At 49.8% G+C, this 27,454-nt stretch overlaps 2 protein-coding genes across 7 annotated transcripts in view; one reads left to right on the forward strand and one right to left on the reverse strand.

Moving 5' to 3' along the window:
- The window catches only part of ZSWIM9 (zinc finger SWIM-type containing 9), a 26,506-nt gene extending 14,110 nt beyond the window's left edge, over positions 1-12,396 (reverse strand). The window contains exons 1-3 of the mRNA XM_017889163.1: positions 12,133-12,396; positions 11,092-11,375; positions 394-706 (exon numbers count right to left, since the gene is read on the reverse strand). Of these exons, the coding sequence (XP_017744652.1) occupies positions 394-706; positions 11,092-11,375; positions 12,133-12,204 (669 nt within the window). The 5' untranslated portion in view covers positions 12,205-12,396. The remainder of the gene's footprint in view (positions 1-393; positions 707-11,091; positions 11,376-12,132) is intronic.
- Positions 12,397-12,534: 138 nt separating this feature from the next.
- LIG1 (DNA ligase 1) overlaps positions 12,535-27,454 on the forward strand; it is a 54,738-nt gene continuing 39,818 nt past the window's right edge. For 2 of the 6 annotated variants that reach the window (XM_017889110.1, XM_017889121.1), the window contains exons 1-6: positions 12,966-13,052; positions 15,960-16,033; positions 19,453-19,542; positions 20,278-20,413; positions 24,527-24,616; positions 25,525-25,651. In XM_017889110.1, the coding sequence (XP_017744599.1) occupies positions 12,996-13,052; positions 15,960-16,033; positions 19,453-19,542; positions 20,278-20,413; positions 24,527-24,616; positions 25,525-25,651 (574 nt within the window). In that variant the 5' untranslated portion in view covers positions 12,966-12,995. Of the gene's footprint in view, positions 12,919-12,965; positions 13,053-13,445; positions 13,516-15,959; positions 16,034-19,452; positions 19,543-20,277; positions 20,414-24,526; positions 24,617-25,524; positions 25,652-27,454 lie in introns of those variants that run through there. The other 4 variants (XM_017889138.1, XM_017889144.1, XM_017889151.1 and 1 more) reach the window with 4 other exon arrangements.

Genomic DNA, 27,454 nt, shown 5'->3' on the forward strand with positions numbered 1-27,454 from the left:
AAAAAAAAAAAAAAAAAAAAAAAAAAAAAAAAAAAAAAAAAAAAAAATTAATTGATTAATTAATTCAGTTCCTCAGTGTACTGGACACATTTCAAGTGCTCAATAGCCACGTGTGGCTGGGGGTGCAGAATCACAGAACCTTTCCATCCTGGAAGAAAGTTCTACTGGGCAGCACTACACTAGAAGGTGAGCTAGCTGCAGAGAGAGATCAGGTGGGTCTCCTTTGCTGCTGCATCCCCAGTGCCTCCCTAAGTACTTACTGAATGAATGAACGGATGAATGGAGGAAAGGAGTGAAGGGATGAGAGGGCGGATGAAGGAATGAATGACCCACAAGTCTTCAGCGTGGCTCTCCCCCGCCCCCGCCCCCCTCCTGCCTCTCCCGAGACCCCACCTTGGCCTCGGGGTCCGTGCGGAAGAGGCCCTCGAGCACGTGCAGGGCGTCCAAGACGCCGTGGTCGCGGCCCTTGCAGTAGGAGAGCAGGCGGCGCACGTCGGCTGGGGCCACGAACTGCTTGGAGATCTTGTTGGTGGTGCGCACTGGCAGGCAGGCGTTGGCCAGCAGGTGGCCCGGGCGGAAGTAGTAGGCGAACTCCAGCGGGCAGGCCGGGTGCGAGTGGGTCAACTGGCACTCCGTCACCACGAGGCGGTCCCGCAGCGGGCTCAGCTTGACGATGATGAAGGCGGGGCAGCCGGGCTGGGGGGGCCTGTGGGAGGAACCACCACCGCCCTGGTCACATCACTCTGCTGCCCTCTTCTTCCTTTCCCCCCAACTTTTTTTTTTTTTTTTTTTTAAACTAAGAATTGTTTCAGGCATAGAGAAGAGGGCCTTAAGAATCTGCCAGCTGTGTGACCTGGGGCAAGTCACTTCAAGTCTCTATGCCTCAGTTTCCTCATAGGTTAAAAGGGAGGTCCTACTCATCATACCTTCCTCATAGGATGGATCATCGTGAGCATGAAAAGAGTTAATATAAGTAGAGCACTACACGGTGTCTGGAATACGGCAAGCAGTAAGTGTTCTAAAATTCTATACCCGCCACCCTCAGTTCTGTCAAAAGTGAATGAATGTTTTATTGTATTTACCTTAACTTTTCATACAAATAAAAAATTTCAGATAGTCCTGTATCTGCTTCTGGTTTAGCAATAACATCGAAAGTTGAGGCCTTCTGTGAACGCTGCCCTAACAAATTCTCCTCCTTCACTCTGTCTCCAGAGGCAGCCACTATCAAAATTATCTATTAGCATTCCATGTATATTTTTATATACCCATAAACAATGGGAGGTACGTTTCTCTGTTTTAAAAGCATTGTATATGTGAAGAAGGACTCAAACTCATTAGTCATCAAGGACATAACAAATTAAAATCCTAAGGAAATGACACTACACATCAGCAGAATGGTCAGACAAAAGAGACTGATAACATCAAGTGTTGATGAGGACGTGGAGCAACTGGAACTCTCACTCACCACTGATGGGAGCGTGAAATGGCACAAGCACTTTGGAAAACTGCATGACAGTATCTACTAAAGATTTTATGCCTCTCCTGTGACCCAGTGGTGCCACTCAAGATAAATGGGCCTCTAAAGATGTGTACGAGAATGTTCACAGCAGCACTATGTATATTTGCCAAATACTTGAAACCTAAATATCCAACAATAGAATGAGAAAATAAGTTGCGGTATATTCCTAAAGTAAAATGCTAATCAGCACCAAGAGTGAACACACCATTGCAACCTCCAACAACATGGATGAATCTCATAAACCTACCAAGTGAAAGAACCAGACATAAAAGAGAAACAATGATATGATTCCCATTTATATAAAGTTCAACAGCAGGCAAAGTTAACCTCTGCTGTTAGGAGCCTAGATAGTGGTTACCCTTAAGTGGTTAACCCTGTGAGGGGGCACCAGGAGGTTTCTTGGGACTGGACATATTCTGTTTCTTGTTCTGGGTGCTGGTTACCTCTGAATTTTATTTTGGGAAAATTCATTCAGTTGCACACGTATGATGTGTATACTTTTCTGGATGTGTGTTACATTTTTTAAAAGTCTACTTAGAAAAAACTTTGTTTTGGCCGGGCATGGTGGCTCATGCCTGTAATCCCAGCATTTTGGGAGGCTGAGGGGGAACAGATCACCTGAGGTCAGGAGTTCAAAACCAGCCTGCCCAACATAGTGAAACCCTGTCTCTACTAAAAAAAAAAAAAACCAAAACCAAAACCAAAAGAAAATTAGCCAGGTGTGGTGGTGAATAATAGGCTAATGGGATTATACCTGTAATTCTAGCTACTTGGGAGGCTGAGGAAGGAGAATGGCTTTAACCCGGTAGGCAGAGGTTGCAGTAAGCCGAGATTGCACCACTGCACTCCAGCCTGGGTGACAGAGCAAGACCTTGTCTCAGAAAAAAAAAAAAAAAAGAAAGAAAAAAAAAAGAAAACTCTTTGTGTCTGAGCATTGTGGTAGGAAGAATCATGGTTACCCAAAATGTTCACATCATAGTCACTGGAACTGTACATACACTGCCTTCCATGGCAAGAGGACCTTTGCGGGTGTGATGAAATTAAGGGTCTTGAGATGGGGAGAGTGGATTATCCAGGTAGGCCCAAATGTCACTACAAAGGTTCTTATAAGAGAAGGAGGGAAGTAAGAGGATCAAAGTCAGAGAAAGATTGAAAGATGCTACCCTTCTGGCTTTAAAAATGGAGGAAGAGCCAGGCACAGTGGCACTTGCTTATAGTCCCTGTTACTCAGGAGGCTGAGCTGGGAGGATCACTGGAGTTCAGCCTGGGCAATATAGTGAGACCCCTACCTCTTTTTAAAAATTGGAAGAATGGCCAGGCACGGTGGCTCATGCCTGTAATCCCAGCACTTTGGGAAGCCAAGGTGGGCGGATCACCTGAGGTCGGGAATTCGAGACCACCTCAACCAACATGGAGAAACCCTGTCTCTACTAAAAATACAAAATTAGCCAGGCATGGTAGTGCACACCTGTAATCCCAGCAATTGGGAGGCTGAGGCAGGAGAATCGCTTGAACCCAGGACGTGGAGGTTGCGGTGAGCTAAGATCTCACCACTGCACTCCAGCCTGGGCAATGAGAGCGAAACTCCATCTCAAAAAAAAAAAAAAAAAAAAAAAAAGGAGGAAGAGGCTCCCATCCAAAGAGCATGGGTGGCCTCTAGAAGTTGGAAAGATAAGGAAGGAGATTCTCCTTAGAGCCTCCAGAAGGAACACAGCACTGCCAACGCCTTGATTTTAGCCCAGAGACCTATATTGGCCTTGTGACCTCCAGAACTGCAAGATAATAAATTGGTATTGTGTTAAGCCACCATGTTGGTGGTAATTTATTTGCAACTAAGACAAGCATCCTGCCCTATAGATGCCTTTCCAGCTGGCTTTTCACTTGGATTTTGAAAACTGTTCAGTTTCATTCCTTTTACTGCTGCCCAATGTTCCACTCCACGACTCTGCCATCTATGATGGTGTTTCCAGTTCTCCTCTTTTACGAATGACGCTTCAATCACCCCAGTGTGTGATACAACACTCTCTTACACATCTCTTTATGTGTGTGAGCAAGAGTTTGTTTAGGACAGCGGTTCCCATTACATGAAATTAACATAGGGAGTTGCAACCAGCACTGCAGAAAATGAAATAGGGCCGGGTGCAGTGGCTAGCACCTGTCATCCTAGCACTTTGGGAGGCTGAGGCAGGAGGATTACTTCACTTGGGTCCAGGGGTTTGAGACCAGCCTGGGCAACATAGCAAGAGCCCTTCTCTACAAAAAATGAAAACATAAAAAACCAGCCAGGCATAGTGGCCCACACCCATAGTCCCAGCTATTCCACGAGGCTGAGGCAAGAAGATCACTTGAGCCTGGGAGACCGAGGTTACGGTGAGCTATGATGGCACCACTGTATTCTAGGCTGGGCAACAGAGCAAGACCCTGTCTCAAAAAAGAAAATAAAAGAGAATAGAAAAAAAAATCAGAGTGTATTTCTCTGATAATAGTATTTAAATTGGTATCTGATTTCTGAAGAGGGTTCCGTGTTTCTCCATGTGAGGTAATATCAGCATTTTTTGGCAGATTTTATGTTTATACAGCAGGGGCTGTCACACATTTTCTGCAAAGGGCCAGGCAGTAAATGTTTAACATATTCTGTTGGTATATTGCAAATGAAGCCATAGACAATATGTAAATGACCAGGCATGGCTATGTTCCAATAAAACTTCATTTATAAAAACATGTTACAGGCTGGGCGTGGTGGTTCATGCCTGTAATCCCAGCACTTTGGGAGGCCGAGATGGTCAGATCATGAGGTCAAGAGTTCGAGACCAGCCTGACCAACGTGGTGAAACCCCGTCTCTACTAAAAATACAAAAATTAGCTAGTTGTGGTGACACATGCCCATAGTCCCAGCTACTCAGGAGGCTGAGGTAGGAGAATCGCTTGAACCTGGGAGGTGGAGGTTGCAGTGAGCTGAGATTGTGCCACTGCACTCCAGCCTGGGCGACAGAGCGAGACTGTCTCAAAAAAAAAAAAAAAAAAAAAAAAAAGGAGGTTGCAGGTTGGAATTGGTCCAAGGGCTTCCTAGTTTGCTGACCCTTGTAACACAGACTGCCCAGGGCCTGGCATGTAGTTAAGAAACCCTGGCTCCCAGGTAGTAAATACCCCAGTAGCACACCCCACAAAACCCTCCTGTGTTTTTCCAAATGGCCCCCCAACTGGGTGATTCTCCCCAGGATCCACCCAGAGAAATGCTTAAATCCACCAGTATAAATGCTTACAAATTTTCTTTGTCAAACCAGAAGAGCACCCTTGACACACTCCTTTTTTCCTACATGCACGAGGTAAAGAAAAACCCAGAAGCCTGCTAGATTTTAAAAATCGAAATACAGAGTCCGAGACTTTATGCCTTATTTAAAGTAACAAGGCTGGGCACAGTGGCTCACGCCCGTAATCCCAGCACTTCGGGAGGCCGAGGCGGGCGGATCACCTGAGGTCAGGAGTTCAAGACCAGTCTGGCCAACATGCAGTCTGGCCAACATGGTGAAACCCCGTCTCTACTAAAAATACAAAAATTATCTGAGTGTGGTGGCGGGTGCCTGTAATCCCCCCTACTCAGGAGGCTGAGGCAGGAGAATCACTTGAACCTGGGAGGTGGAGGTTGTAGTGAGTTGAGACTGTGCTACTGCACTCCAGCCTGGGGGACAAGAGTGAGACTCCATCTCAAAAAATAAATAAATAAAGTAACAAAATGCAAATTTAGAAAATTATTCAATGTGCAAATAAACATCAATAAAATAAACCTACTGCCACCACGTGGTATCAGATAGAAGCAAAGAAAATTCCAATGTGAAGCCATGTTTGATCTGTCAAGACTGCAAGTTCATGGAATGTTACCTGGTTCATTTTTCTAGAATAATTAATGGGCTCTTGTGAAACCCTTGGTCTGACTTCCTTCAGCCTAGGTGTTTCAGGCCCTAGAACAGCCCCTTGCTCCGCCTAGGTCACCTCTTCTGTGAAGCCATATATCTTGCCAGAGAACAGCACATCTCCTCTGCAGGGACCCAGAACCTCACATAACCACCTACTGGTGCTCCAACACACCATTTTTGCAATCTCTCCACCTATCCGGAGGAATAATGTCATCCCCCGCTAAATGCAAATTCCACATGGATAAGAATTTTTGTCTGTTTATCTCTGTATCATCAGCACCTAGAATAGTACCTGGTGTCTGGAGGTGTTCAGTAAGTGTGTGATGATTCAATGACTATGTAATCTACAAACCCTGGCACACCTACTCTGGGATATGGTCTCCATTCCACCAAAACCATCCATCATCAAGTCCTACCCATCCACTTTTTTTTCCATTTCCACAACCTATCGTAAGCTCTTCCATCCTTCATAAAACATTCCTTTCCCTTTTCACCTAGTCAACTCCTACTCATCCTTCAGGCCTCACAGCTAGCATCGCCTCCTCCAGGAAGTCTTCCCTGACCATATCCAGGCTAGGGAAGAGTCTATCACATGTAGGGATTTTATTTTATTTTATTTATTTATTTATTTATTTATTTATTGGAGACGGAGCCTCACTCTGTCCCCAGGCTGGAGTGCAGTGGCGCAATCTCGGCTCACTGCAACCTCCACCTCCCTGGTTCAAGCAATTCTCCTGCCTCAGCCTCCTGAGTAGTTGGGACTGCAGGTGCGCGCCACCACGCCTGGCTAATTTTTTTTTTTTAATTTTTATTTTAGTAGAGATGGAGTTTCACCATGTTGCCCAGGCTGGTCTCAAACTCCTGAACTCAGGCATTCCATCCGCCTCAGCCTCCTAAAGTGCTAGGATTACAGGTGTGAGCCACCGTGCCTGGCCGGGATTTTTATTTATGTCCATCTGTAATGTACACACCCCACAGAAATCCCAGCATCTAAAAACACCACCTTGCACATTGCAGGGGCTCCCAAAAACCTCTTGGGTGAAGGGACAGATAGGCTGGTGCCCAGAACCAACACATCTTTAGGGGACCCATGGCACAGTCAACCCTCACACTGAGGGTTGAATGATTGAAATAAAGATGAGGGGAGGAGAGAGAAAGAGAAAGTGAGAAACAAAGGTGGGAGGGTGGTAATTAAAAGCATGGGCTTAGTAACCAGAATGACGGTCCAGACTCTGGTTTTCCTTCTTAGCAGCTGTGTTATCCTGGGAACAGTCTTTTAAGTATTCTGTGCCTCAGTTTTCTCACCTGGAAAGTGGGGCTAATAGTAACACTAGGGTCTCAGTCTTGTTGAGAGGGTTAAATAAGAGGATTAAATTACATAAAGGGGTTAGAAAAGGGGCTAGTGCATAGTAAACAATGCAGAAATAGTAGCTGCTATTTTCAAAACTTTTTTTCAAGGACCTATTGCTTTGCTTTGTTTTGCCTTCCACTTACCCATTTACTCATTTTTTTGAGACAGAGTCTCGCTCTGTCATCCAGGCGAGAGTGCAGTGGCACGATCTTAGCTCACTGCCAACTTCGCCTCCCGGGCTCAAGTGATTCTCCTGCCTCAGCCTCCCGAGTAGCTGGGATTACAGGCACCCACCATCATGCCCGGCTAATTTTTGTATTTTTAGCACAGACGGGGTTTCACCCTGTTGGCCAGGCTGGTCTTAAACTCCTGACCTCAAGTGATCTGCCCACCTCGGCCTCCCAAAGTGTTGGGATTATAGGCGTGAGCCACCGCGCCCAGCCACTCATTTATTCTTGATCTTTCAGGTTTTCAGGATCTTTGTGTTTTCAAAGGCTGGTGTGTATTGAGAAAGGCTGAGCAATTCTGTTCTAGGGAGGGAAGTGCTGAGGGAGAGGGACAGGGGAGGAACTGGAGCTGGAGAGCTGAAGCTGCAGCAGTGGTGACTTGGAGAGAGTCACTGTGCAACCTCTGGCAAGGGGGAAGGAGTGGCCAGGAAGAAAGTTCTTGTCTGGTTCCCTGCACCCGCAGCCCCAGCCTCCTCCTTCGTGTCCGTTCTCTGTCTCCAAGATGGTCTCCCACATGGCCCCAGAGGGATCTTCCTCCAGCCAGAACTGACCCTACTCACAGCCTTCTAGGGCTCCCCACCACCCTCCAGGATAAAATCTCAACCCCTGGACTCAGCCCTGCCAGGTCCAGGCTTTGCCACCACTGCAGTCTCATTTCCTGCCTTTCCTTACACGCTATCTTCTCCAGCCTGACCTCAGCCCATGGGCTGTCCCTGGGCTGTGGCACTGGAGAGGCTCTGCCTTGAGCAGCTCAGGAGAGTTGGGGAGCTAGACGTGACGGGACCAAGACATCATTCCTGAACCGGCTCATCAACCACCATCACGCACTCCCCATTCAGAGACCATCTCATCATCTACCCGTTACCAGGAGTGTACCCAGGGCCCTGTCCTCGCCCCCTCCATAGCCCTGTCTCTCCTGCTTCTTGGCTGTCTCTGATATTGGTAGAGCACTTGGGACAGTACCAGCACATAGTAAACCTAGTGCATCTGTTAGCTCAAATACTATACATACATAAACATATCAACAAAATTCTTCAAGGTTCTGCTTACTGGCCACCTCTTCCAGGAAGCCTTCCAGAACCACTCAGTAAACATTCAGGTGGGGCTGACCACTCCCTTTGTATCCTCCTGTCATCTCCCCCTCAATCTCGCTCTGACTACTATGGGCCACTATCTACAATTTTTTTTTTTTTTTGGTTCTTGTCTACCGCGTTAAGTTCTGAGCTGTTCAAGGGCTGAGATCAGCCTTGGATTCCAAATGTCCAGTGAACAGCATGCACATAGTAGGTGCTCAATAAGTATTTGTTACATCGGATTGGGTTCTGTTCATAGGTTTCAGATTAGGCCTGAGCTTCTTTGAGCTTCTTGCAAGCTCTAACGTTCTAGGTTTCTGGGTGATGTGTGTGTTTGATGCTGTTCCGCTTTCAGATCTCCAAGTCTCTGCTTCTAGAATAAGTAGTGAGAAAAAAGGTGCAAGAATGTATCTCACAATGCATATTTAAATAACCACCAGTGAAAGAGTTGTTAGAGTGTGCTTACTCCGTGCTGGACGTCTCTCTGAATAATTTACCTATGAGATAGACACTATTATGTCCCCCATTTTCCACATGAGGAAACTGAGGCCACAGAAAGGTGCAGTCACGTGCTCAACAGCATCCACCAAGTATCAGCAGTGCAATGGCCCAGGATTCATGCTCTTGAATCCCGTAACAGCTATCACTTAACCAGCCACCCCATGTTCGAGGCACCAGGGTTATGCATTTTTCTCATGTATGATCTCACGGTATCCTCACAATGGCCCCATGAAGCGGGTATCATAACCCCATTTCAGAGATGAGAAAACTGAGGCTTGAAGATGTGAAGGTCCATTGCCCAAAGTCACCCATCTAGGAAGTCGTGGAGCACATCTCAGGCAGCCTGAAGGCAGAGCCCGTGTTCTTAAGCACTCTGCTCTTGTCTACAGCGCCCCAACCAAGGGTCTCAAACTCACACACCTACTGGGGCCAGGCAGGCAAAACAAGCAAATGACAGCGCTAGGCATGAGGCAGCAGAGAGTGGCAGGGTTTGGGGCAAACCTGGGCAGCAAAGCCCCATCCAAGAGGGGTGGCCGTCTGCCAGTGGAAACATGGGCTCACCTCTTCTGGTGTTCCAATGGAAGCTGGAAACCTAACATTGCGTGGGGAACAACCCCAATTTAAGACTGGGATCACACCAGGCACTGTGGCTCACGCCTGTAATCCCAGCACTTTGGGAGGTTGAGGCAGGCGGATCACCTGAGGTCGGGAGTTCAAGAGCAGCCTGGGCAACATGGTGAAACCCTAAAAATACAAAAAATTAGCCAGGCATGGTGGCGGCACATGCCTGTAATCCCAGCTACTTGGGAGGCTAAGGCAGGAGAATTGCTTGAGTCCAGGAGGCTGAGGTTGCAGTGAGCACAGATTGTGCCACTGCACTCCAGCGCAGATGACAGAGCAAGACTCCATCTCAAATAGAACAAAATAAAATAAAATAAAATAAAATAAAATTGGGGTCAATATGGCTGGGTGTGGTGGCTCATGACTGTAATCCCAGCATTCTGGGAGGCCAAGGTGGACGGATCACCTCGGCCTCCTTGAGGTCAGGAGTTCGAGACCAGCCTGGCCAACATGGTGAAACCCTGTCTCTACTACAAATACAAAAATTAGGTGGGCGTAGTGGCACACAACTGTAGTCCCAGCTACTTGGGAGGCTGAGGTGGGAGAATCCCTTGAACCCAGGAGGTGGAGGTTGTAGGGAGCTGAGATCACACTACTGCACTCCAGCCTGGGCAACACAGTGAGACCCCATCTCAAAAAAATAAATAATAAATAAAATAAAATTGGAGTCCATTAAAATACCCCTGGCCACCTGGGTATAATTCTGGCTCTCTTGGATTTCTCACCTGCCCTTCCTTGCAGCATTGCACAGTTGTAGGGAACTACCTATGAGCTTGTTCTTTTAATGTCAATCTTCCTGTCCAGTCAGAAAGTACCAGAAGGGCAGGGATTTTTGTCTCTTGCCCAACTCCAATGCTCCAACTAGAATATCCCCAGCCCACAGCATGGGACCTGGCCCCTTATTCACTGAATAGATGGATCCTTTTCTTTATCCTGTGGCTTCTCTGCAGTTCAATCTCCCAGTCTCTGTCTCCCAGTCTTTGTCATGTGTACAAAACCTGGCTCTTCTGTTTCCCTGGCTCTCTCTGGTGTCTCTGCCTCCATGTCTCCATGTTTCTGGAATTTTCGGTGACTTTTTTCTCCTCTTGGGGTGTGTGTGTTTTATGCTCTGCCTCTGGAAGTCTCTATTAAATTCTGTAAATCAGGCCAGGCACAGTGGCTCACGGCTGTAATCCCAGCACTTTGGGAGGTGAGGCGGGCAGATCACCTGAGGTCACGAGTTTGAGACCAGCCTGGGCAACGTGGTGAAACCCCATCTCTACAAAAATACAAAAATTGGCCAGGTGTGGTGGCGTGCACCTGTAATCCCAGCTACTCAGGAGGTTGAGGCAGGAGAAACAACGCTTGAACTCGGGAGGTGGAGGTTGCAGTGAGCTGATATTGTGCCATTGCACTCCAGCTTGAGTGACAGAGCAAGACTCTGTCTCAAAAAACAAAACAAAACAAACAAACAAAAAAACACGCAAAAATTAGCCGGGCATGATGGCAGGTGCCTGTAGTCCTAGCCACTCGGGAGGCTGAGGCGGGAGAATCACTTGAACCTGGGAGGTGGAGGCTGCAGTGAGCCAAGATGGCGCCATTGCACTCAAGCCTGGGCGACAGAGCGAGACTCCATCTCGAAAAAAGACAAAAAAAAAGTCTGTAAGTCGAGCCCACACCATCTCTTGCTCCGTGAGTGTCTTTATCTCTCTAGCTCCTCTTCTCACTGTCTCTCAGTACATGTCCCTCCTTGACTCCCACCTCTCTACAAGGTGTATTTGGCTATCTCAGTTGGCCTCTCTCCCTCTGCATCTCTGGGTGGGGTGTTCTCTGCCCGTCTCCCACCCGCACCCACACCCGGTGCTCCCCTTCCCCCCCAGCAGGACAGCAGCTCAGGTTCACGCACCCCACGGCGGGCCGGCTGGGCGCACGCACGTCCTTGCAGACGAGTCGCACGTAGCTGTACTTGAGCACGTCGATGAGTGTGTAGAGCGGGGGCGCACTGGCCCAGCGGCAGCGCGCCAGGTGCATGGAGCTCTTGACGAAGAAAAGTGCCAGCCGCTGCTGGCACCACGCGTCGAAGAAGCGGCTGAACTCGGCCCACGAGAAGAAGGCCCGCTCCCGCAGCTCTTGCTCCTCCTGCCCCGCAGCCGTGCCAGGTGGGGGCTCCGGCCGCTCCATCCTGGGGGCCTGCGTGGAGGAGAGGAGAACAGGTGGATATCAGACCCATTTCCACCCGGGGTATCTCATCTACCCCATTCTCGGCCTGCCCCGTCGCTGTTGGTGCCTCTATCGAGGTGGGTAGCCCAGGGTCGGACGTGCCTGTTTTTCTCCAAATATATAAATATAAACCTCCAGCCTATCTTTGGCCTCCTCCCACCGCCTTATCCCTGGTTCACTTGGAGCCTGTCATCTTGATTCCTAATTCCAACTCGCCTCCTCCTCCGCAGATGTGACCCTTAGGTACAGTTGAAAGCCCGTCTCCCAAAATATGACCCCTAAGCTCAGCCGTGGACGTCTTCTCAAATGTGTTCTCAAATTCCAGCTAAAACCTCCTCCCCTTCCAGCTATGTCTCTCACCCAAGAGTAACCTCTAGCGCTCATAATCATCTGGAACTCCTCCTTCCATATGTCAACAGTTGGCTGTAACCCCTCCAAAGACGCTCCATCTCCAGATGTGCTCCCACACCCAGGCCACGGATCCCTCACCCGGTCACATGCTTCATGCACCTGTGGCTCCGCACTCCCCAGATGTGTCTCTGGCATGCAGCTGTTGCCCCTTCCCCCGATTATGACCCTATGGCTCGCCACATGCAGCTGTGGCTGGGGCTTCCCTGAGATGCTCTCATCTCCAGATGTGCTCCCCACATGCAGTTATCGACGCTTCGCCTACAGGTGTGTGCCCCACTTGTGGCTAGTTCTCCTCGGAAGTGTCAGCAATATTCACCTGTGGTCCCCTGCTCCTCAGATGCGGCCCCCAGTCCAGCTGTGGGCCCCTCCTCCCAGTTACACCCACCATTCCCCGCAATGTGCATCTTCGTTCTAGACATGGCCCCTCGTCCTCAGATGGGCTCCTTCACCCCAGATGCTCCCCCCACGTCCAGCTGCGCGTCTCCCCTCGAGCAGCCCCATCCAGCCTGCTCCCGACGCTCCTACTCCCCGCCCGGCCCGCTGCGGCACCTTCCAGCCTCGCCGTCCCACCTAACTGTGCCTCTCCCCTCCCCAAGATGTGCACCCTTCCCGCCCCTCCCCACTCACCTACCCGCCCCGGAGCGGCGTCCACCTCCCACAATGCCCCGCGCCCAGGCCTGGCCCGGCCCTTGCTCCCGGGATGCCCCGCGCGGTCTCCCGCCTCTCTTCCCGCCGTGCCTCGCGCGGGCGCTTCCACCAATTCTTCCTCCTTCCCTGCCAGTCACTCCTCAGACCCTCAGCCACACCCGCTCATCCAGGGCGAGGGAAAGCTCGGGACATTTTCCCAGTGTGCTCTGCGGGAGGGCTCGCCCCACTTCACCCCTTTTCCCGCCCTCCTCCCATTCAGGAGACTACGACTCCCAGTGTCCTCCGCGCGACGGCGGCGGTGCGCACGGTGCCCAGGTCCCGCCCCTAGGCTCTGCCCCGCCCCCGCCCGCCGACGTCTGCGCGCGAATGCCGTGGCGCGAACTTGGGACTGCAGAGGCGCGCCCGGCGGATCTGAGTGTGTTGCCCGGGCAGCGGCGCGCGGGACCAGCGCGAGGTAAGTGGGGCCGCCCGCGAGCAGATGGGAGACGGAGGGCGGCGGGCGCGCCGAATGCTTGGGGTCCATGCTTCGCCATGTCGGGGTGTCTGCAGAGGAGCGGGCGTGGGGACGCTGAGGCTGCCGAGAGCTCGGTAGAGAGGGAAGAGCGCGGGCTGCGGGCCGCCGGAGGGTGCAGAGAGATGTCCCCCAGAGGGAGAGGGGTCAGGTAGAGGGTAGACGACAGATAGAGACCGTTGGACAGGGCCTCTGAGAAGAGGCCTCGAGGGGCGAGTTCACCTGGAAGGGGGAGGGGCCAAATGGAGCTGAGGGGCGGGGCCGGGGAGGAAAATTGTGTGTGGGCGGAGCCAACCTGAAATAGGACGACCCCCCCGAGGGGCGGGGCCATCTGGAAGGGGCAGGGGCTGAAGGGAGCTGAGGGGCGGGGCCTGGGAAAGATTGCGTGTGGGCGGGGCCACCTGAAATGGGGAGGTGCCGAGGGGCGGGGCTGGCCGAGGACCGGTCGTGCTGAGGGCGGGGCCATCTGAAAGGGGCGGGGTTAGAGGAAGGTAAATTGCAGGCAGCAGCATCACCTGAAAGGAGTGGGCCCTACTGGAGGTAGGTGATGTCAGGGAGAGGTCACTGGTAAGGTCCAGGTCTAGGTAAAGGGCTCCCAAAAGATAATCATCTGAATGGGGAGAAGTCTGGCCTCATGTATGCTTGATAAAGGGGTGGAGCTTACCTCTTGTTTTTACTTTTTATTTTGAAATAATTATAGATTCAAGGAAGTTGTGAAAATAGTATATCCGTCTTCTCCTAATGGTGACATCTTATGTAGTCCCAATATCGAAACCAGGAAATTGACATCAGTACAGTTCTGTTGACTAGATTACAGACCTTGTTCAATTTTCACCAGTTTTTGTGTGTGTGGGTTTGATTGTGTATCTGTGTGCCTGTGCAGTTTGATCCCTTGTATAGATTTGTGTAACCTCCATCATAATTGTGATATAGAACAGTTCCCTCTCCACATAAGAACTCCCCAGGCCCCTGGCAACCACTAATGTGTTCACCATCTCTAGTTTTGTCATTTGGAGAGTGTTATGTAAATGGAATCGTATATTATTAGGATGTGACCTTTTTTCCACTCTGCACAATGCCCTGGAGATCCACCCAAGTTGTTGCTTGTATCAGTGCTCTGTTTCTTTTTATCACTGAGTACTGTTTCATCCTCACTTGATATTTTTCCTGTCATTTCTTCATTTTGGTAACTGCTTTATTGAGATATAATTTACAAACCATACAGTTTGCCTATCTAAAGTGTACAAGTCAGTGGTTTTTAGTTTTTGCACTGAGTTGTGCAGTTATTACCATGATCGATTTTAGGATATTTTTATCACCCCCCCAGAAAAAAATTCCCATACCTTTTATGCATCATTCATTTCATTTTAACCCTGAACAATATTCCACCATATGGTATTCCAGTAATTAGGGAACCGGTTCCCTAAGGGTAGACGTTCCACCAGTTTCCAGTCTTTTCTCATTACAGTTGGTGCTGCAGCAGGTAACTTTGTGCCTCACTTGGTCCACCTGTGAGGGTCTTTGTGGGCCAAATACACAGAAGTGGGGTTGCCATTCTGATAGAGATGCCAGGTGGTCCTCCAGAGGCATCAACCAGTTTGTTTCCCCCAACTCAGCAGTACACGGAGTTGAGAAGCCAGCCTTGAGTACCGTGGTAAGGAGGAAGGAACATGGGCTTTGGAGCCAGCCACACCGGGGTTTGAAGCCTTGCCTGAACCCCAGCTGTGTCCCCCTGTCCTCAGTGCCTTCATCTATGAGGTGGGGGTGATCACACCTGTCTTGGAGGGCTGACTTGAGGATTGAGGGTATTTGAGAATGTGATCAGCCTGTCAGGCATAGAGCAGGCTTCCCAGTAAACGCTTGTTTCTTTCTCCTTCCCTTGCAACTCAGTCTGGTGGTTAAGAGGTGAGCTGTGAAGCAGGCAGACACCTGGGGTGGAACGTACATGAGATGCAGGTTAAGTTCTTTTAAAAACCCCTCTGTGCCTTAGTTTCTGTAACAGAGTTGTTGTGGAGAGTCAGTATAACTGAGAATGTAAAGTACCTAGCTAGGTGAGCGCTCAGTAGTGGTCGTAATCATTTTCTTTGCCCTCAGGATTTTGGTGGCTTAAGTCCCTAACCTGCTTTCTTTGTGAACTGTTTGGTTGAAGCATTGCGTATTTCCTGCTCCCCAGCTAGCCCTGAGAAAACTTGTTTGGAAGTTGCTCATTTTGTTTTTTCGTTTGTTTGTTTGTTTGTTTGTTGTTGTTGTTGTTGTTGTTTGAGATGGAGTCTCGCTCTGTCGCCCAGGCTGGAGAGCAGTGGCACAATCTCTGCTCACTGCATCCTCCGCCTCCTGGGATCAAGTGATTCTCCTGCCTCAGTCTCCCGAGTAGCTGGGATTACAGGCGCCTACCACCATACCTGGCTAATTTTTGTATTTTTGGTAGAGACGGGGTTTCACCATGCTGGCCAGGCTGGTCCCGAACTTCTGACCTCTGGAATCAGTACTCTCCGTCCCGCACCACATGCCTCTAAGTCTCCACTCCTCTCCACAGCCTCGGCTGCCACATGCTGGCACCAGAAACTCAAATTCAATCTTGGAATCAAAAAACTCAGTAGGCCGGCACCGTGGCTCACGCCTGGAATTCCAGCACTCTGGGAGGCTGAGGTGGGCGGATCACGAGGTCAGGAGTTATGTCATCACCTTTAAACTTCAAAAAAAAACCCATTTCAGGTCCTCAGTCTATTCTTCATATTAGATGAAAAACAGTCTTCTTATGGTAAAGGAGGCCTCTTAATTTCTGATTTGTAAGTTTTATTCTTCACCAGTAAGTCTCACTAGCAAATTATTTTGGTTCATAAAAACAGGAGTTTCTTCTTAAAGGGAAAATTCATGTTTCTGGGTTTGTTTGTTTGTTTTTTCCTTTCTGAAAGAAAGGGTTTTATGTGTTTGGATCTCTGCACAACCAGTCACCTCAACAAGTGTTTGGATTTCTGTTCCAGGAGCAGCTGACAGGCGAAGAAAAGTGCTGGACAGGAAGGGAGAATTCTGGCGCCAACATGCAGCGAAGTATCATGTGAGGACCCTCCCTTGCCCCTGAGTCTTTCGTTCTCCAAGTCCTCTGGTTCTTTCTGTAAATCTGTAGCCAAAAAAAAAAAAAAAAAAAAAAAACCCTTACGTAGATTTTGAGTTGGAGATTTCCAGAGTCAGTAGTAAAGAATGAGCGGGTGGGATATGGAAGACGGTATATTGAACCACTCTTTTTAGTTGCAAGGAACAGAAACCCACCCCAGCGGTGCTCAATCAGCAGCAGTTTTGCCAGGGAACATCTGGCAGTGTCTTTTTTTTTTTTTTTTTTTTTTTTGAGATAGAGTCTCGCTCTTTCACCCGGGCTGGAGTGCAGTGGCACAGTCTCGGCTCACTGCAACCTCCGCTTCCCGGGTTCAAGCGATTCTCCTGCCTCAGCCTCCTGAGTAGCTGGGATTACAGGTGCACGCCACCACGCCTGGCTAATTTTTGTATTTTCAGTAGAGGCAGAGTTTCACCATGTTGGTCAGGCTGGTCTGGAACTCCTGACCTCGTGATCTACCTTCCTCAACCTCCCAAAGTGCTAGGATTCCAGGCGTGAGCCACTGCGCCCAGCCAGTATCTGGAGATATTTTTGGTTGTTACAACCTAGGGACACAGGGTTTGCCGTTGGCATCTAGTGGCTAAAAGCCAGGCATGCTGCTAAACATCCTTCAGTTTGTAGGACAGCCCCCCGAAAACACAGAACCATCATCCCTAACGTCAGTAGTGTCTAGGTTGAGAAACTTCGTGTTAATGCAGTCTGGCTTCAGGAAGACAAGAAAGGGCGTGACTTGACTTACATCGTTGAAACCTGCTGGAGTACACAGCCTCAGGCTTGGTTCCATCCAGTTGCCAAAACTTTCTCCCTGGGAATCTGTCTCTCTCCATTGTTCAGCTCTGCTGTCCTTGAGGTTGTCCTCAACCTCAGGCAGGCTCTCCCCTGGTTAGCCTCCCTGTAGAAAGAGGGTGTTAGAGCCCGGTTTCACTGGCCCAGCTCGGGCCACATACCTATCCCCGAACCGGCCACGGGGATGCAGCCTGAGTCATGTGTCCACCCCTGCTCACGAGCAAAAGGGCCAGCGCACTCAAATCGTGCGCACTGAGAGAGAGTGGGGTAAGAAGCATCCCAAGAGGAAAACGGAGGGGCTGTTACCAGGAGGAGAAAGTGGATGGTAGAGAGACCCAGACCTGGGCATCCGTCCCAGAAACCTGGGAGGCGGTGAGTGGCTTACGCAAATCCTGGGTTCCATTTTTCTCCCGTGATAAGGAATCTGTGGATGGTCTCTCCAGGGCTGATGATGCCTTCGATTGCTCTGTGTCCCCCATTGCTTTTGCATGATTTTCCTTTTCTTTTTTTCTTTTTGAAGATTAAATACACTTCTTATTCTGGAATAATTTTAGAGATACAGGAAAGTTGCAAAAACAGTACAGAGAGGTCCTGTATACCCTCGCCCAGTGTCCATTGCCAATTGGCATCTGGTGGCTAAAAGCCAGGCATGCTGCTAGACATCCTTCAGTTCATAGGACAGCCCCCCGACAGCACGTTGCTACGATCATACGTGACTACGATCCATTTCTCACCACTGAGGAACCAACGTCAGTACATTACTCTTAACTCTGTATTTTATTATTCAGATTTCACCAGATTTTTTTTGTTTTAAATGTCCTTTTCTATTCCAGAGTTCAATTCAGGGTACCATATTGTATTTAATCATCACATCTCAGTCTCCTCTGGGTGGCAGTTTCTCAGAGTTTCCTTGGTTTTTATGTCGTTTGTCAGTCTTGGGGAATACTGAACAGGTATCCTGTAGAATTGTCCCTGGTGTTGGTATGTGCAGTGTTATTCTCATCATTACACTAGGGTTATGGGCTTTTGGAAAGATACCACCGAAAGAGGCTGGCTGGTGTCAGGCGCATGTAAGGTTCCTGTGGCATCGCTGGTGAAGCTAACCTTCATCGCTTGGTTAGGGGAGTGCTGGCCAGACCTCTCCACTGTAAAGTTCCTAATTTTCCTCTCAGCACTCTGTTCTTAGGAAGAAGCCCCCTTCTAGGCAATCTCTAATGAGTTAGTTGAAAAGTGCCTTACTTTATTTATGTTTTTCAGAGCACTGCACGCCTTCCAACGTTTGTTTTCAGACGGAGTCTCGCTGTGTCGCCCAGGCTGGAGTGCAGTGGTACGATCTCAGCTCACTGCAAGCTCTGCCTCCCGGGTTCACGCCATTCTCCTGCCTCAGCCTCCCAAGTAGCTGGGACTACAGGCGCCCGCCACCGCGCCCAGCTAATTTTGTTTTTGTATTTTTAGTAGAGACGGGGTTTCACTGTGTTAGCCAGGATGGTCTCGATCTCCTGACCTCATGATCCGCCCGCCTCAGCCTCCTCAAAGTGCTGGGATTACAGGCATGAGCCACCGCGCTCAGCCCCAACATTTTATATTTAATTGTTTGCTTACTATTTGTGTCTTTCACCAGAGTGTCAACTGCTTGAAGGCAGGAACTTCATGTGTCTGGGTCACCGCCAAACCCCTCAGGCCCAGAACAGGCCCTGGCACATAATAAGTGCTTAGTTAGGCCGGGCACAGTGGCTCACGCCTGTAATCCCAGCACTTTGGGAGGCAGGTGGATCACCTAAGGTCAGGAGTTCGAGACCAGCCTGACCAACATGGTGAAACCCCATCTCTACTAAATAAAAAAAAATTAGCCATGTTTGGTGGCGGCCGCCTGTAATCCCAGCTACTCAGGAGGCTGAGGCAGGAGAGTTGCTTGAATCCAGGAGACATAGGTTGCAGTGAGTTAAGATTATACCACTGCACTCCAGCCTGGGCAACAAGAGTGAAAACTCCATCTAGAAAAAAAAAGTTTTTTAGGCTGGGTGTGGTGGCTCATGCCTATAATCCCAACACTTTGGGAGGCCGAGGTGGGCAGATCACTTGAGGTCAGGCATTTGAGACCAGCCTGGCCAACATGGAGAAAACCCATCTCTACCAAAAATACGAAAAAAATTAGCCGGGTGTTGTGGCGGGCACCTGTAATCCCAGCTACTCGGGAGACTGAGGGAGGAAAATTGCTGTAACCCGGGAGGTGGAGCTTGCAGTGAGCTGAGATCACGCCACTGCACTCCAGCCTGGGCAACAGAGCGAGACTCCATCTCAAAAAAAAAAAAAAAAGTTAAAAAGTGCTTAGTTGATATTTGTTGAATGAAACTTGGGATGTATTGTATCTTGCAAAAGTAAGGGCAGAAAATAAGTACAGTGTTGTTTCCTCTGTCTGAGTCTGAGTTTCCTTATCAGTTAGGTTAAAGGGCTTGTTTGAAATTCCCTGTTATGTGCTGAGATGGGAAATGGTATTAGAAGTTATAGAATGCAGCATAGATAGGCAGGGTATTGGTGCTGTTATTCTCCTTTTTTAATCCCCTTTTATGCTCCTCTAGGTCATTCTTCCACCCCAAGAAAGAGGGTAAAGCGAAGAAGCCTGAGAAGGAGGCATCCAACAGCAGCAGAGAGACGGAGCCCCCTCCAAAGTACGTCACAGGGCTGGGATATGGTGAATTTTTTCCTTTAGCAGTCAGGATTATCTTGGTTGCAAGTGTACAAACCTAATGCAAAATGTCTTGGGACCCAAAATATTTTTTCAGCCAGGCAGCCGGAAGTCCAAGAGCAAGAGCAACTGCAGGCACAGCTGGATCCAGGGCCTCGGAGTTGTCCATTGGTCTCTGTTTCTGCAGGTCTTGGCTTCGTTCTGCAACCAGACATTCTCCATGATGCGGAGAAGCTGGCCACTGGCCACATCTTAATGCTGTCTCATCTAAGTAGAAGACAGCGATACTCTTTTTTTTTTAGATGGAGTCTCGCTCTTGCTCAGGCTGGAGTGCAATGGCGTGATCTCGGCTCACTGCACTGCAACCTGGGTGACTGAGCGAAACTCCATCTCAGAAAAAAAGAAGGTTTCCCAATAGATGCTGGAGACCAGTGGAGCCTTAGGCAGGGACTCCATTTGCTCCTCAGCATCACCTATCACAGGGCAGACACTCCGAAGGCCTCCAGAGATGTGTGATGGCTGGGTGAGTGGATGAGTGGGCAGGTAGATGGATGCATTGATGGATGAAATGATGAGATTTGCTGAGGAGGCAACTAGAGAATGTTCATTGGATGCTTGAAAGGAAGGGAACAGCAAAGAAACCAGGGTGTTTGTGAGCAGTGACCCCACTCTGCCTGCTGTAGTCGCCCCTTTACACCCCCATTTCCCCACCTTCCAGGGCGGCACTGAAAGAGTGGAATGGAGTGGTGTCTGATAGTGACTCTCCAGTGAAGAGGCCAGGGAGGAAGGCGGCCCGGGTCCTGGGCAGCGAAGGGGAAGAGGAGGATGAGGCCCTTAGCCCTGCTAAAGGCCAGGTAGGTCCCCATCAGCCTGCCCATTTTTACCCGAAGAAACTAATTCCCATTAGCCTCTGGAACGGAGCGCAGCAGCTGTTGAGGAGGATTCTGGAGAAATTGCCTGGGAGAAGTGGATGCGTTTCCTGGTTGTGTCAAGTGCAGACGGCCTGGTCCTAATTGCCCCTGCCCTAGGGCCTCAGGTGGTCTCCTTCACCAAGTTACGTCTTGGGTGCCTCACCTGTAACATGCAGCTCCTGATAATGCCTTCCTCATAGGGTGACTGGGAAGATGAAGTGAGTTCATTTACGTACAGATCTGAGAATAGTGCCTGATGTAAAGTAAGGGCTCAGGGCCCAGCACAATGGCTTACGTCTGTAATCCCAACGCTTTGGGAGGCCATCGTGGGAGGATCACTTGAGGCCAGGAGTTCGAGACCAGGCTGGGCAACATAGTGTGACCCCATCTCTAAAAAAAAAGTTTTAAAAATTAGCCAGGTGTGGTGGTGCATGCCTGTGGTGCTAGCTACTTGAGAGGGAGGCAGGAGGATCGCTTGAGCCCAGGAGTTCAAGGCTTCAGTGAACTACAGTTGTACCACTGTACTCCAGCCTCGGTGACAGAGCAAGACCTTGCCTCAAAAATAAAGCAAAAAAAAAAAAAAAGGGCTCAAAAGTATATCTAGCCTCTCCTGTGGTCAGAGGGCTTTTTAACTTCTCCAAAAACATTGGATCACTCTCTTCCCCTGTTTAAGTCATTTAATGCTTGTTCATTGCTTTGTGGATGATGTCCAAAGCACAGTACTGCTTATTCTGTCAGTGGTGAGGTCAGGTCCTGTGACTCCCTGCCCAAACCCCCTGGTATTACCACCACAGGCCAAAGCCAGGCCTTGTGGGAACCTACCAGGCCCCTCCTGCTCCTCCTCTCTTTCCCCTGTCCATCACATCTGCAGCTGCATCGAAAGCTCTTCCTCAGCTCGCTCCGTCCTGGCTTTCCACACCTACCAGGTGCACTTCCACCTATGGGCCACTACCTCTTTTCCCAGCCTAAAACTCTCTTTCCCAGATACACACCTGGCTCAGTCCCCTGCTTTCTTCCATGCTTTGCTCAGATATCACTTTCTCAGCGAAACTTTCCTCACCTTATATTAGCTTCCCATTTGCTGCCGTAGCAATTGACCATAAATGCAGTGGCTTCAAACAATGCCAGTTTATTGTCTTACAGTTTGGGAGTCGTGAGTCTGAAATGGGTTGCACTGGGTTAAAATCAAGGTGTCAGCTGGTCTGTGTTCATTTCTGGGGGCTCTAGGGGAGAATCCAGGAATTGCCTTTTGCAGCCACCGGAGATCCCCTTTTCTCCGTTTTCAAAGCAAGTGGCCGGGCGCAGTGGCTCACGCCTGTAATCCCAGCACTTTGGGAGGCCAAGGCGGGCGGATCACGAGGTCAGGAGATGGAGAGCATCCTGGCTAACACGATGAAACTCCATCTCTATCGAAAATACAAAAAATTAGCTGGGCGAGGTGGCAGGCGCCTGTAGTCCCAGCTACTCGGGAGACTGAGGCAGGAGAATGGCGTGAACCTGGGAAGCGGAGCTTGCAGTGAGCTGAGATGACGCCACTGCACCCCAGCCTGGGCAACACAGCGAGACTCCGTCTCAAAAAAAAAAAAAAACATGTGGCATTGCCTCCTTCTGTGCTGAAGGGGTGGCCTGCCCCACCACACCTGTGGACGTTTCTCGTTAGGTGGAACGAGAGACTTGAGAAAAGAAATGAGACACAGAGACAAAGTATAGAGAAAGAAAAATGGGCCCAGGGGACGGGCGCTCAGCATACAGAGGACCCACGCCAGCAGCGGTCTCTGAGTTCCCTCAGTATTTATTGATCATTATCTTCACCATCTTAAAGAGAAGGGAGTGGCAGGACAATAGGATCATTTTAGGGAGAAAATTAGCAGTAAGACATATGGATAAAGATCTCTGTGACATGAATAAGTTCAAAGGAAAATGCTGTGCCTTGAGATGCATATGCAAACATCTCCTCAAACCTCTTAGCAGCATTGGGCCAGCAAGTCCCGCCAGCAAGTCCCACCTTATGCCGTAAGGCGGTTTTCTCCTATCTCAGTAAACAGAGCATACAATCGGGTTTTATACCAAGATGTTTCATTTGTCCAGGGACGGGCAGGATTTTTAACCAGCAAGCTGCCTTCAGGCACTTGTTTAACAAAGACACATCCTGCACAGCCCAAAATCCATTAAGCCTTGAGTCACCACAGCACATGTCTCTTGCAAGGACACGGTTGGGGGTAGGGTCACAGATTAACAGCATCTCAAANTACCAAGATGTTTCATTTGTCCAGGGACGGGCAGGATTTTAACCAGCAAGCTGCCTTCAGGCACTTGTTTAACAAAGACACATCCTGCACAGCCCAAAATCCATTAAGCCTTGAGTCACCACAGCACATGTCTCTTGCAAGGACACGGTTGGGGGTAGGGTCACAGATTAACAGCATCTCAAATACAGAACAAAATAGAGTCTCTTAAGTATATTTCTTTCTATATAGACACAGTAACAGGCTGATCTCTCTTTCTTTTACCCACACTGTGCCTTTCTTCTGTGGCCACATCTCACCCTGACTTTCCTCTCCTGCCGCGCTCTTCTACTTTGAAGGCCCCGTGACTATATCAGGCCCACCTGGATAGTCCAGGATAATCCTGCTATCGGAAGGTCCACTGATTAGCAACCTCAATTACTCTTTGCCATGTAACCTAACATATGGCCAGGTTCCAGGTATTAGGACAGAGATCTCTTTTGGAGCTTGGACTTTACCCTGAGGCTTCTGGGGAGCTAGGAAGAGTTTTGGGCAGAAGAGAGGCAGAGATTATTTAGTCCTGGGCAGTGTTTACAATATTCCTCTGGCCACGCGTGGTGGCTCACGCTTGTAATCCCAGCACTTTGCTTGGCCGAGGCGGGTGGATCATGAGGTCAGGAGTTCAAGAGCAACCTGGCCAACATAGTGAACCCCTGTCTCTACTAAAATACAAAAATTAGCCAGGCATGGTGGCACGGGCCTATAGTCCCAGCTACTCAGGAGACTGAGGCAGGAGAATCGCTTGAACCTGGGAGGCGGAGGTTGTGGTGAGCTGAGATTGTGCCACTGTACTCCAGTCTGAACAACAGGGTGAGACTCCGTCTCAAAAAAAAAAAAAAAAAAAATTCTCTGAGACCTCTATCTGCATCAGGGTCTCAATGGGAGACAGAAACCATACCAGTGATTTGAACAGAGGGAGTTTAAAGGATGGTCACTAGGTATGTAGTTGTTAAATAGGTAACTAAAGGGGTAAAGAGAGAGCTAACTCTAAGGCATCATGGAGGTAGCAACTGCCAGGTGCAGCGACCGTCCCTGTGGCTTTGGAACTGAAATTCACACCTCTGTGGCGGGACTGCTGGCAGGTCTCTGAGCTTAGAGAAGGTGCCTCAAGAGCCTGGAACTCTGATCTTTCAGGAAGGGAGCACTGGGTGGGAGATACCAGTGTCTCTGATCAGGTACCACGTGGCAAGCCCCGTGAGTGTTAGAGGAAACGGTCAGTGGGATCCAGCAGCTGAGCCCCCAGGTGGAGAGAAGCTGGCTATGCCTCCAATCATGCAGTGCCCTCTAGTTCCCGCCATTGGCACTGCCTGATGCCGAGGTGGTGCCAGAGCAAGAAGGAGATTTGTGGAGTCCCAGTGCTGGCATCACGAGGGAGACTGGACAGTGACAGGTTTGGAGCTGAGAGAAAATCACTTAATAACTGGCACAGAGTCCTGTAAGAAGAGAAGTGAGTGATTGAAACCGAGACACAGTAGCAGTGGCTCAGGCAAGATGCAAACTTATTTTTCTCGCTCATGAGTGCAGAGTCCGGGATTCATGTGACAGTCTCACAGGGTGAGAGGCCCAGGCTTCCTCTGTGCTGTTGTCTGCTCTCTGTAGATGCCCTTGTCCCTGTGAACATCCATATTCCACCGACAGGAAGAGGAGGGCACCCACTCAACATTAAGTGGATGTTATTTGAACCAAGAAATGCATGTTAGTCCATTTCATATTGCTATAAAGGAATACTTGAGAGCAGTTAATTTATAAAGAGGTTGATTTTGGTCCACAGTCCTGCAGGCCGTACAAGAAGTATAACGCCAGCATCTGCTCCTGGGCCTCAGGATGCTTCCAGTCACGGTGGACGGTGGAGGAGGAGCAGGTGTGTCACATGGCGAGAGAGGCATTTTAAACAACAGCCCTCATGTGAACCAGTAGAGGGAGAACTCGGTTCCTACCACAAGGAGGGTACCAGCCATTCATGAGGGATCTGCCCGCATGACCCAAATGCCTCCCACCACGTCATACCTCCAACATTGGAGACCAGATTGCAACATGCGACCTGGAGGGAACAAACATCCAATCTGCATGGAGAGAAGGCCAGGCACGGTGGCTCACGCCTGTATTTTCAGTGCTCTAGAGGCCAAGGCGGGAGGATCGTTTGAGCTCAGGAGTTCGAGACCAGCCTGGCCAACGTGGTGAAACCCCATCTCTATAAAAAATACAAAAATTAGCTGGGCGTGGTGGCGTGCACCTGTTATCCTAGCTGCTCGGGAGGCTGAGGCAGGAGAATTCCTTGGACCTGGGAGGCGGAGATTGCAGTGAGCCAAGATCGCACCACTGCACTCGAGCCTCAGCCACAGAGTGAGACCCTGTCTCAAAAAAAAAAACTATACGAAGAGGTGTATATAATTTCTCCTGACATCCTGCTGTGTAGAGCTGGCCAACGTAGTGAGACCCTGTCTCTACTGAAAATACAAAAATTAGCCAGGCATGGTGGGGCAGGCCTGTAGTCCCAGCTACTCGGGAGGCTGAGGCAGGAGAATTGAAGATTCTGTTACTGCAGAAAACAGAAGTGCTGTGGGGGTCCTTGATGGGACCATGATCCTGCACTGGAGGGCAGGATGATGGCCCAGGTGACAAGAGACCAGACCTGGGTTAGGGCTGAGATCATAAGGTCAGAGAGGAGGGTAGACTCAGAGAGAGGTTTCAGTCCCCTCTAGTCTCAACTTTTGGGAAATGGAGTCCCTCCTTCCCCACTCACTCTAGAACTGTTCTTTCCTCTTCCAGAAGCCTGTCCCGGACTGCTCACAGGTCTCCCCGCCCCGTCCTGCCACATCTCCTGAAAACAGCGCTTCCCTCTCTGACACCTCTCCCATGGACAGCTCCCCATCAGGGATCCCGAAGCGTCGCACAGGTGAGAACACAGGGGCCACTGCCCCTTCAGTCGCTTGCCTTTCTTTTTTTGTTTGTTTGTTTTTTGAGACGTAGTCTTGCTCTGTTGCCCAGGCTGGAGTACAGTGGCGAGATCTCGGCTCACTGCAACCTCTGTCTCCTGGGTTCAAGCGATTCTCCTGCCTCAATTTCCTGAGTAGCTGGGACTACAGGAGCGTGCCACCGTGCCTGGCTAATTTTTGTATTTTTAGTAGAGACGGGATTTCACTATGTTGGCCAGGTTTGTCTCGAACTCCTGACCTCAGGTGATCCACCCACCTCAGTCTCCCAAAATGCTGGGATTACAGGCGTGAGCCACCGCACCGGCCAGTCGCCTGCCTTTTTCCCCACTTGGATTTCCATCCAGGGTAGTCATCCTTATGACAGTGGTGGTCTCAGTGTTGTGGTTAAGAGCACGGGTCCACCATCCACTGGCTGTATGACCTGGGACAAATGACCAAGCTTCTCTGAGCTTAGGTTGCTTTATCTGTAGAGATGATGATCATGGCAGCACCTACCGCACAGAAATATCTGAGTTAGAAGATAGCACATGTAAGCTGCTCAGAACTGGGCCCAGCCCTCAGTCAGGGCTCAGTCATTGTTGGTCATTGTGGTTGTAATTATCTGCTGAGATGGAGGCCTCACAGCTCATGTGGGAACACAAGCGTGGGGCCATGGCTCAAGGGAGACTTCCAGAAGATAGGCTCACCAAACTGAGCCCTTTAGGACAAAGAAGAGGCAACCAGCAAAGGAGGAGGGGAGCATGCTAGGCAAGGGAACATATAAATTGAGAAGGCCTGGGGCCGCTCAGGGCCTGGCGTGCTGGCGTGTAGAGGGCAGGATTGGGGACGATGAGCAATGAGGTGAGAAGGTCCTGGAAAGCCAGCCTGGGGAACAGCATCTTTGTCCTAAGAGGGAGTGGGAATGTTTGCTGTGGGGGAAGAACGGGGCGAGAGACCCACACGTAACGTGGGGCAGCGTGAGCCCTTGCTGTCCGGTCCGGCCTGCTGAGCGCTTTAGCGTGGTGAGTGTGACGGAGGAGCTGAATCTTTCATGTTAGATCCTTTCAGTTGAATTTACATTTGAAAGCTAATATGCGATTCAGTGAGTAAAGACTTTGCACTTTTTCCACGTAATTTTGGAACACGTTTGGTATGTGAATAGCCGTACATTTTATGAAACCTGCACAGACCATGTTTCCGATGAAACATTTGGTGTCCAACTTGAGATGTGTAGTGAGTTCATTGGATTTTGAAGACCTAGCATGAAAAAAGAATGTTGGAATCATACTATTTTAGATGTGTTGAGCCACATAGATTCTTCAAACCAAGTTCAACCTGGTTTTCCCGCTTTTTATTAACGTGGCTGCAAGAAAGTTTAACGTTACATACATGGCTTGCCAGATCTTTCCATTGGACGACGCTGGGTGACGCAGGGTACTCTGGGAGCTCAGAAGTCAAGCAGCCTGGGGAAGGTGATGGCTGAGCCGTCTTAGAAGATGGATTGGAGGCTGGGCGCGGTGGCTCAAGCCTGTAATCCCAGCACTTTGGGAGGCCGAGACGGGTGGATCACGAGGTCAGGAGATCGAGACCATCCTGGCTAACACGGTGAAACCCCATCTCTACTAAAAAATACAAAAAATTAGCAGGGCGAGATGGCGGGCGCCTGTAGTCCCAGCTACTCAGGAGGCTGAGGCAGGAGAATGGCGTAAACCCAGGAGGCGGAGCTTGCAGTGAGCCGAGATCGCTCCACTGCACTCCAGCCTGGGCGACAGAGCGAGACTCCG

This window comes from Rhinopithecus bieti, unplaced genomic scaffold (genome assembly GCF_001698545.2).
Source record: "Rhinopithecus bieti isolate Rb0 unplaced genomic scaffold, ASM169854v2 scaffold_574, whole genome shotgun sequence".
NCBI lineage: Eukaryota > Metazoa > Chordata > Mammalia > Primates > Cercopithecidae > Rhinopithecus > Rhinopithecus bieti.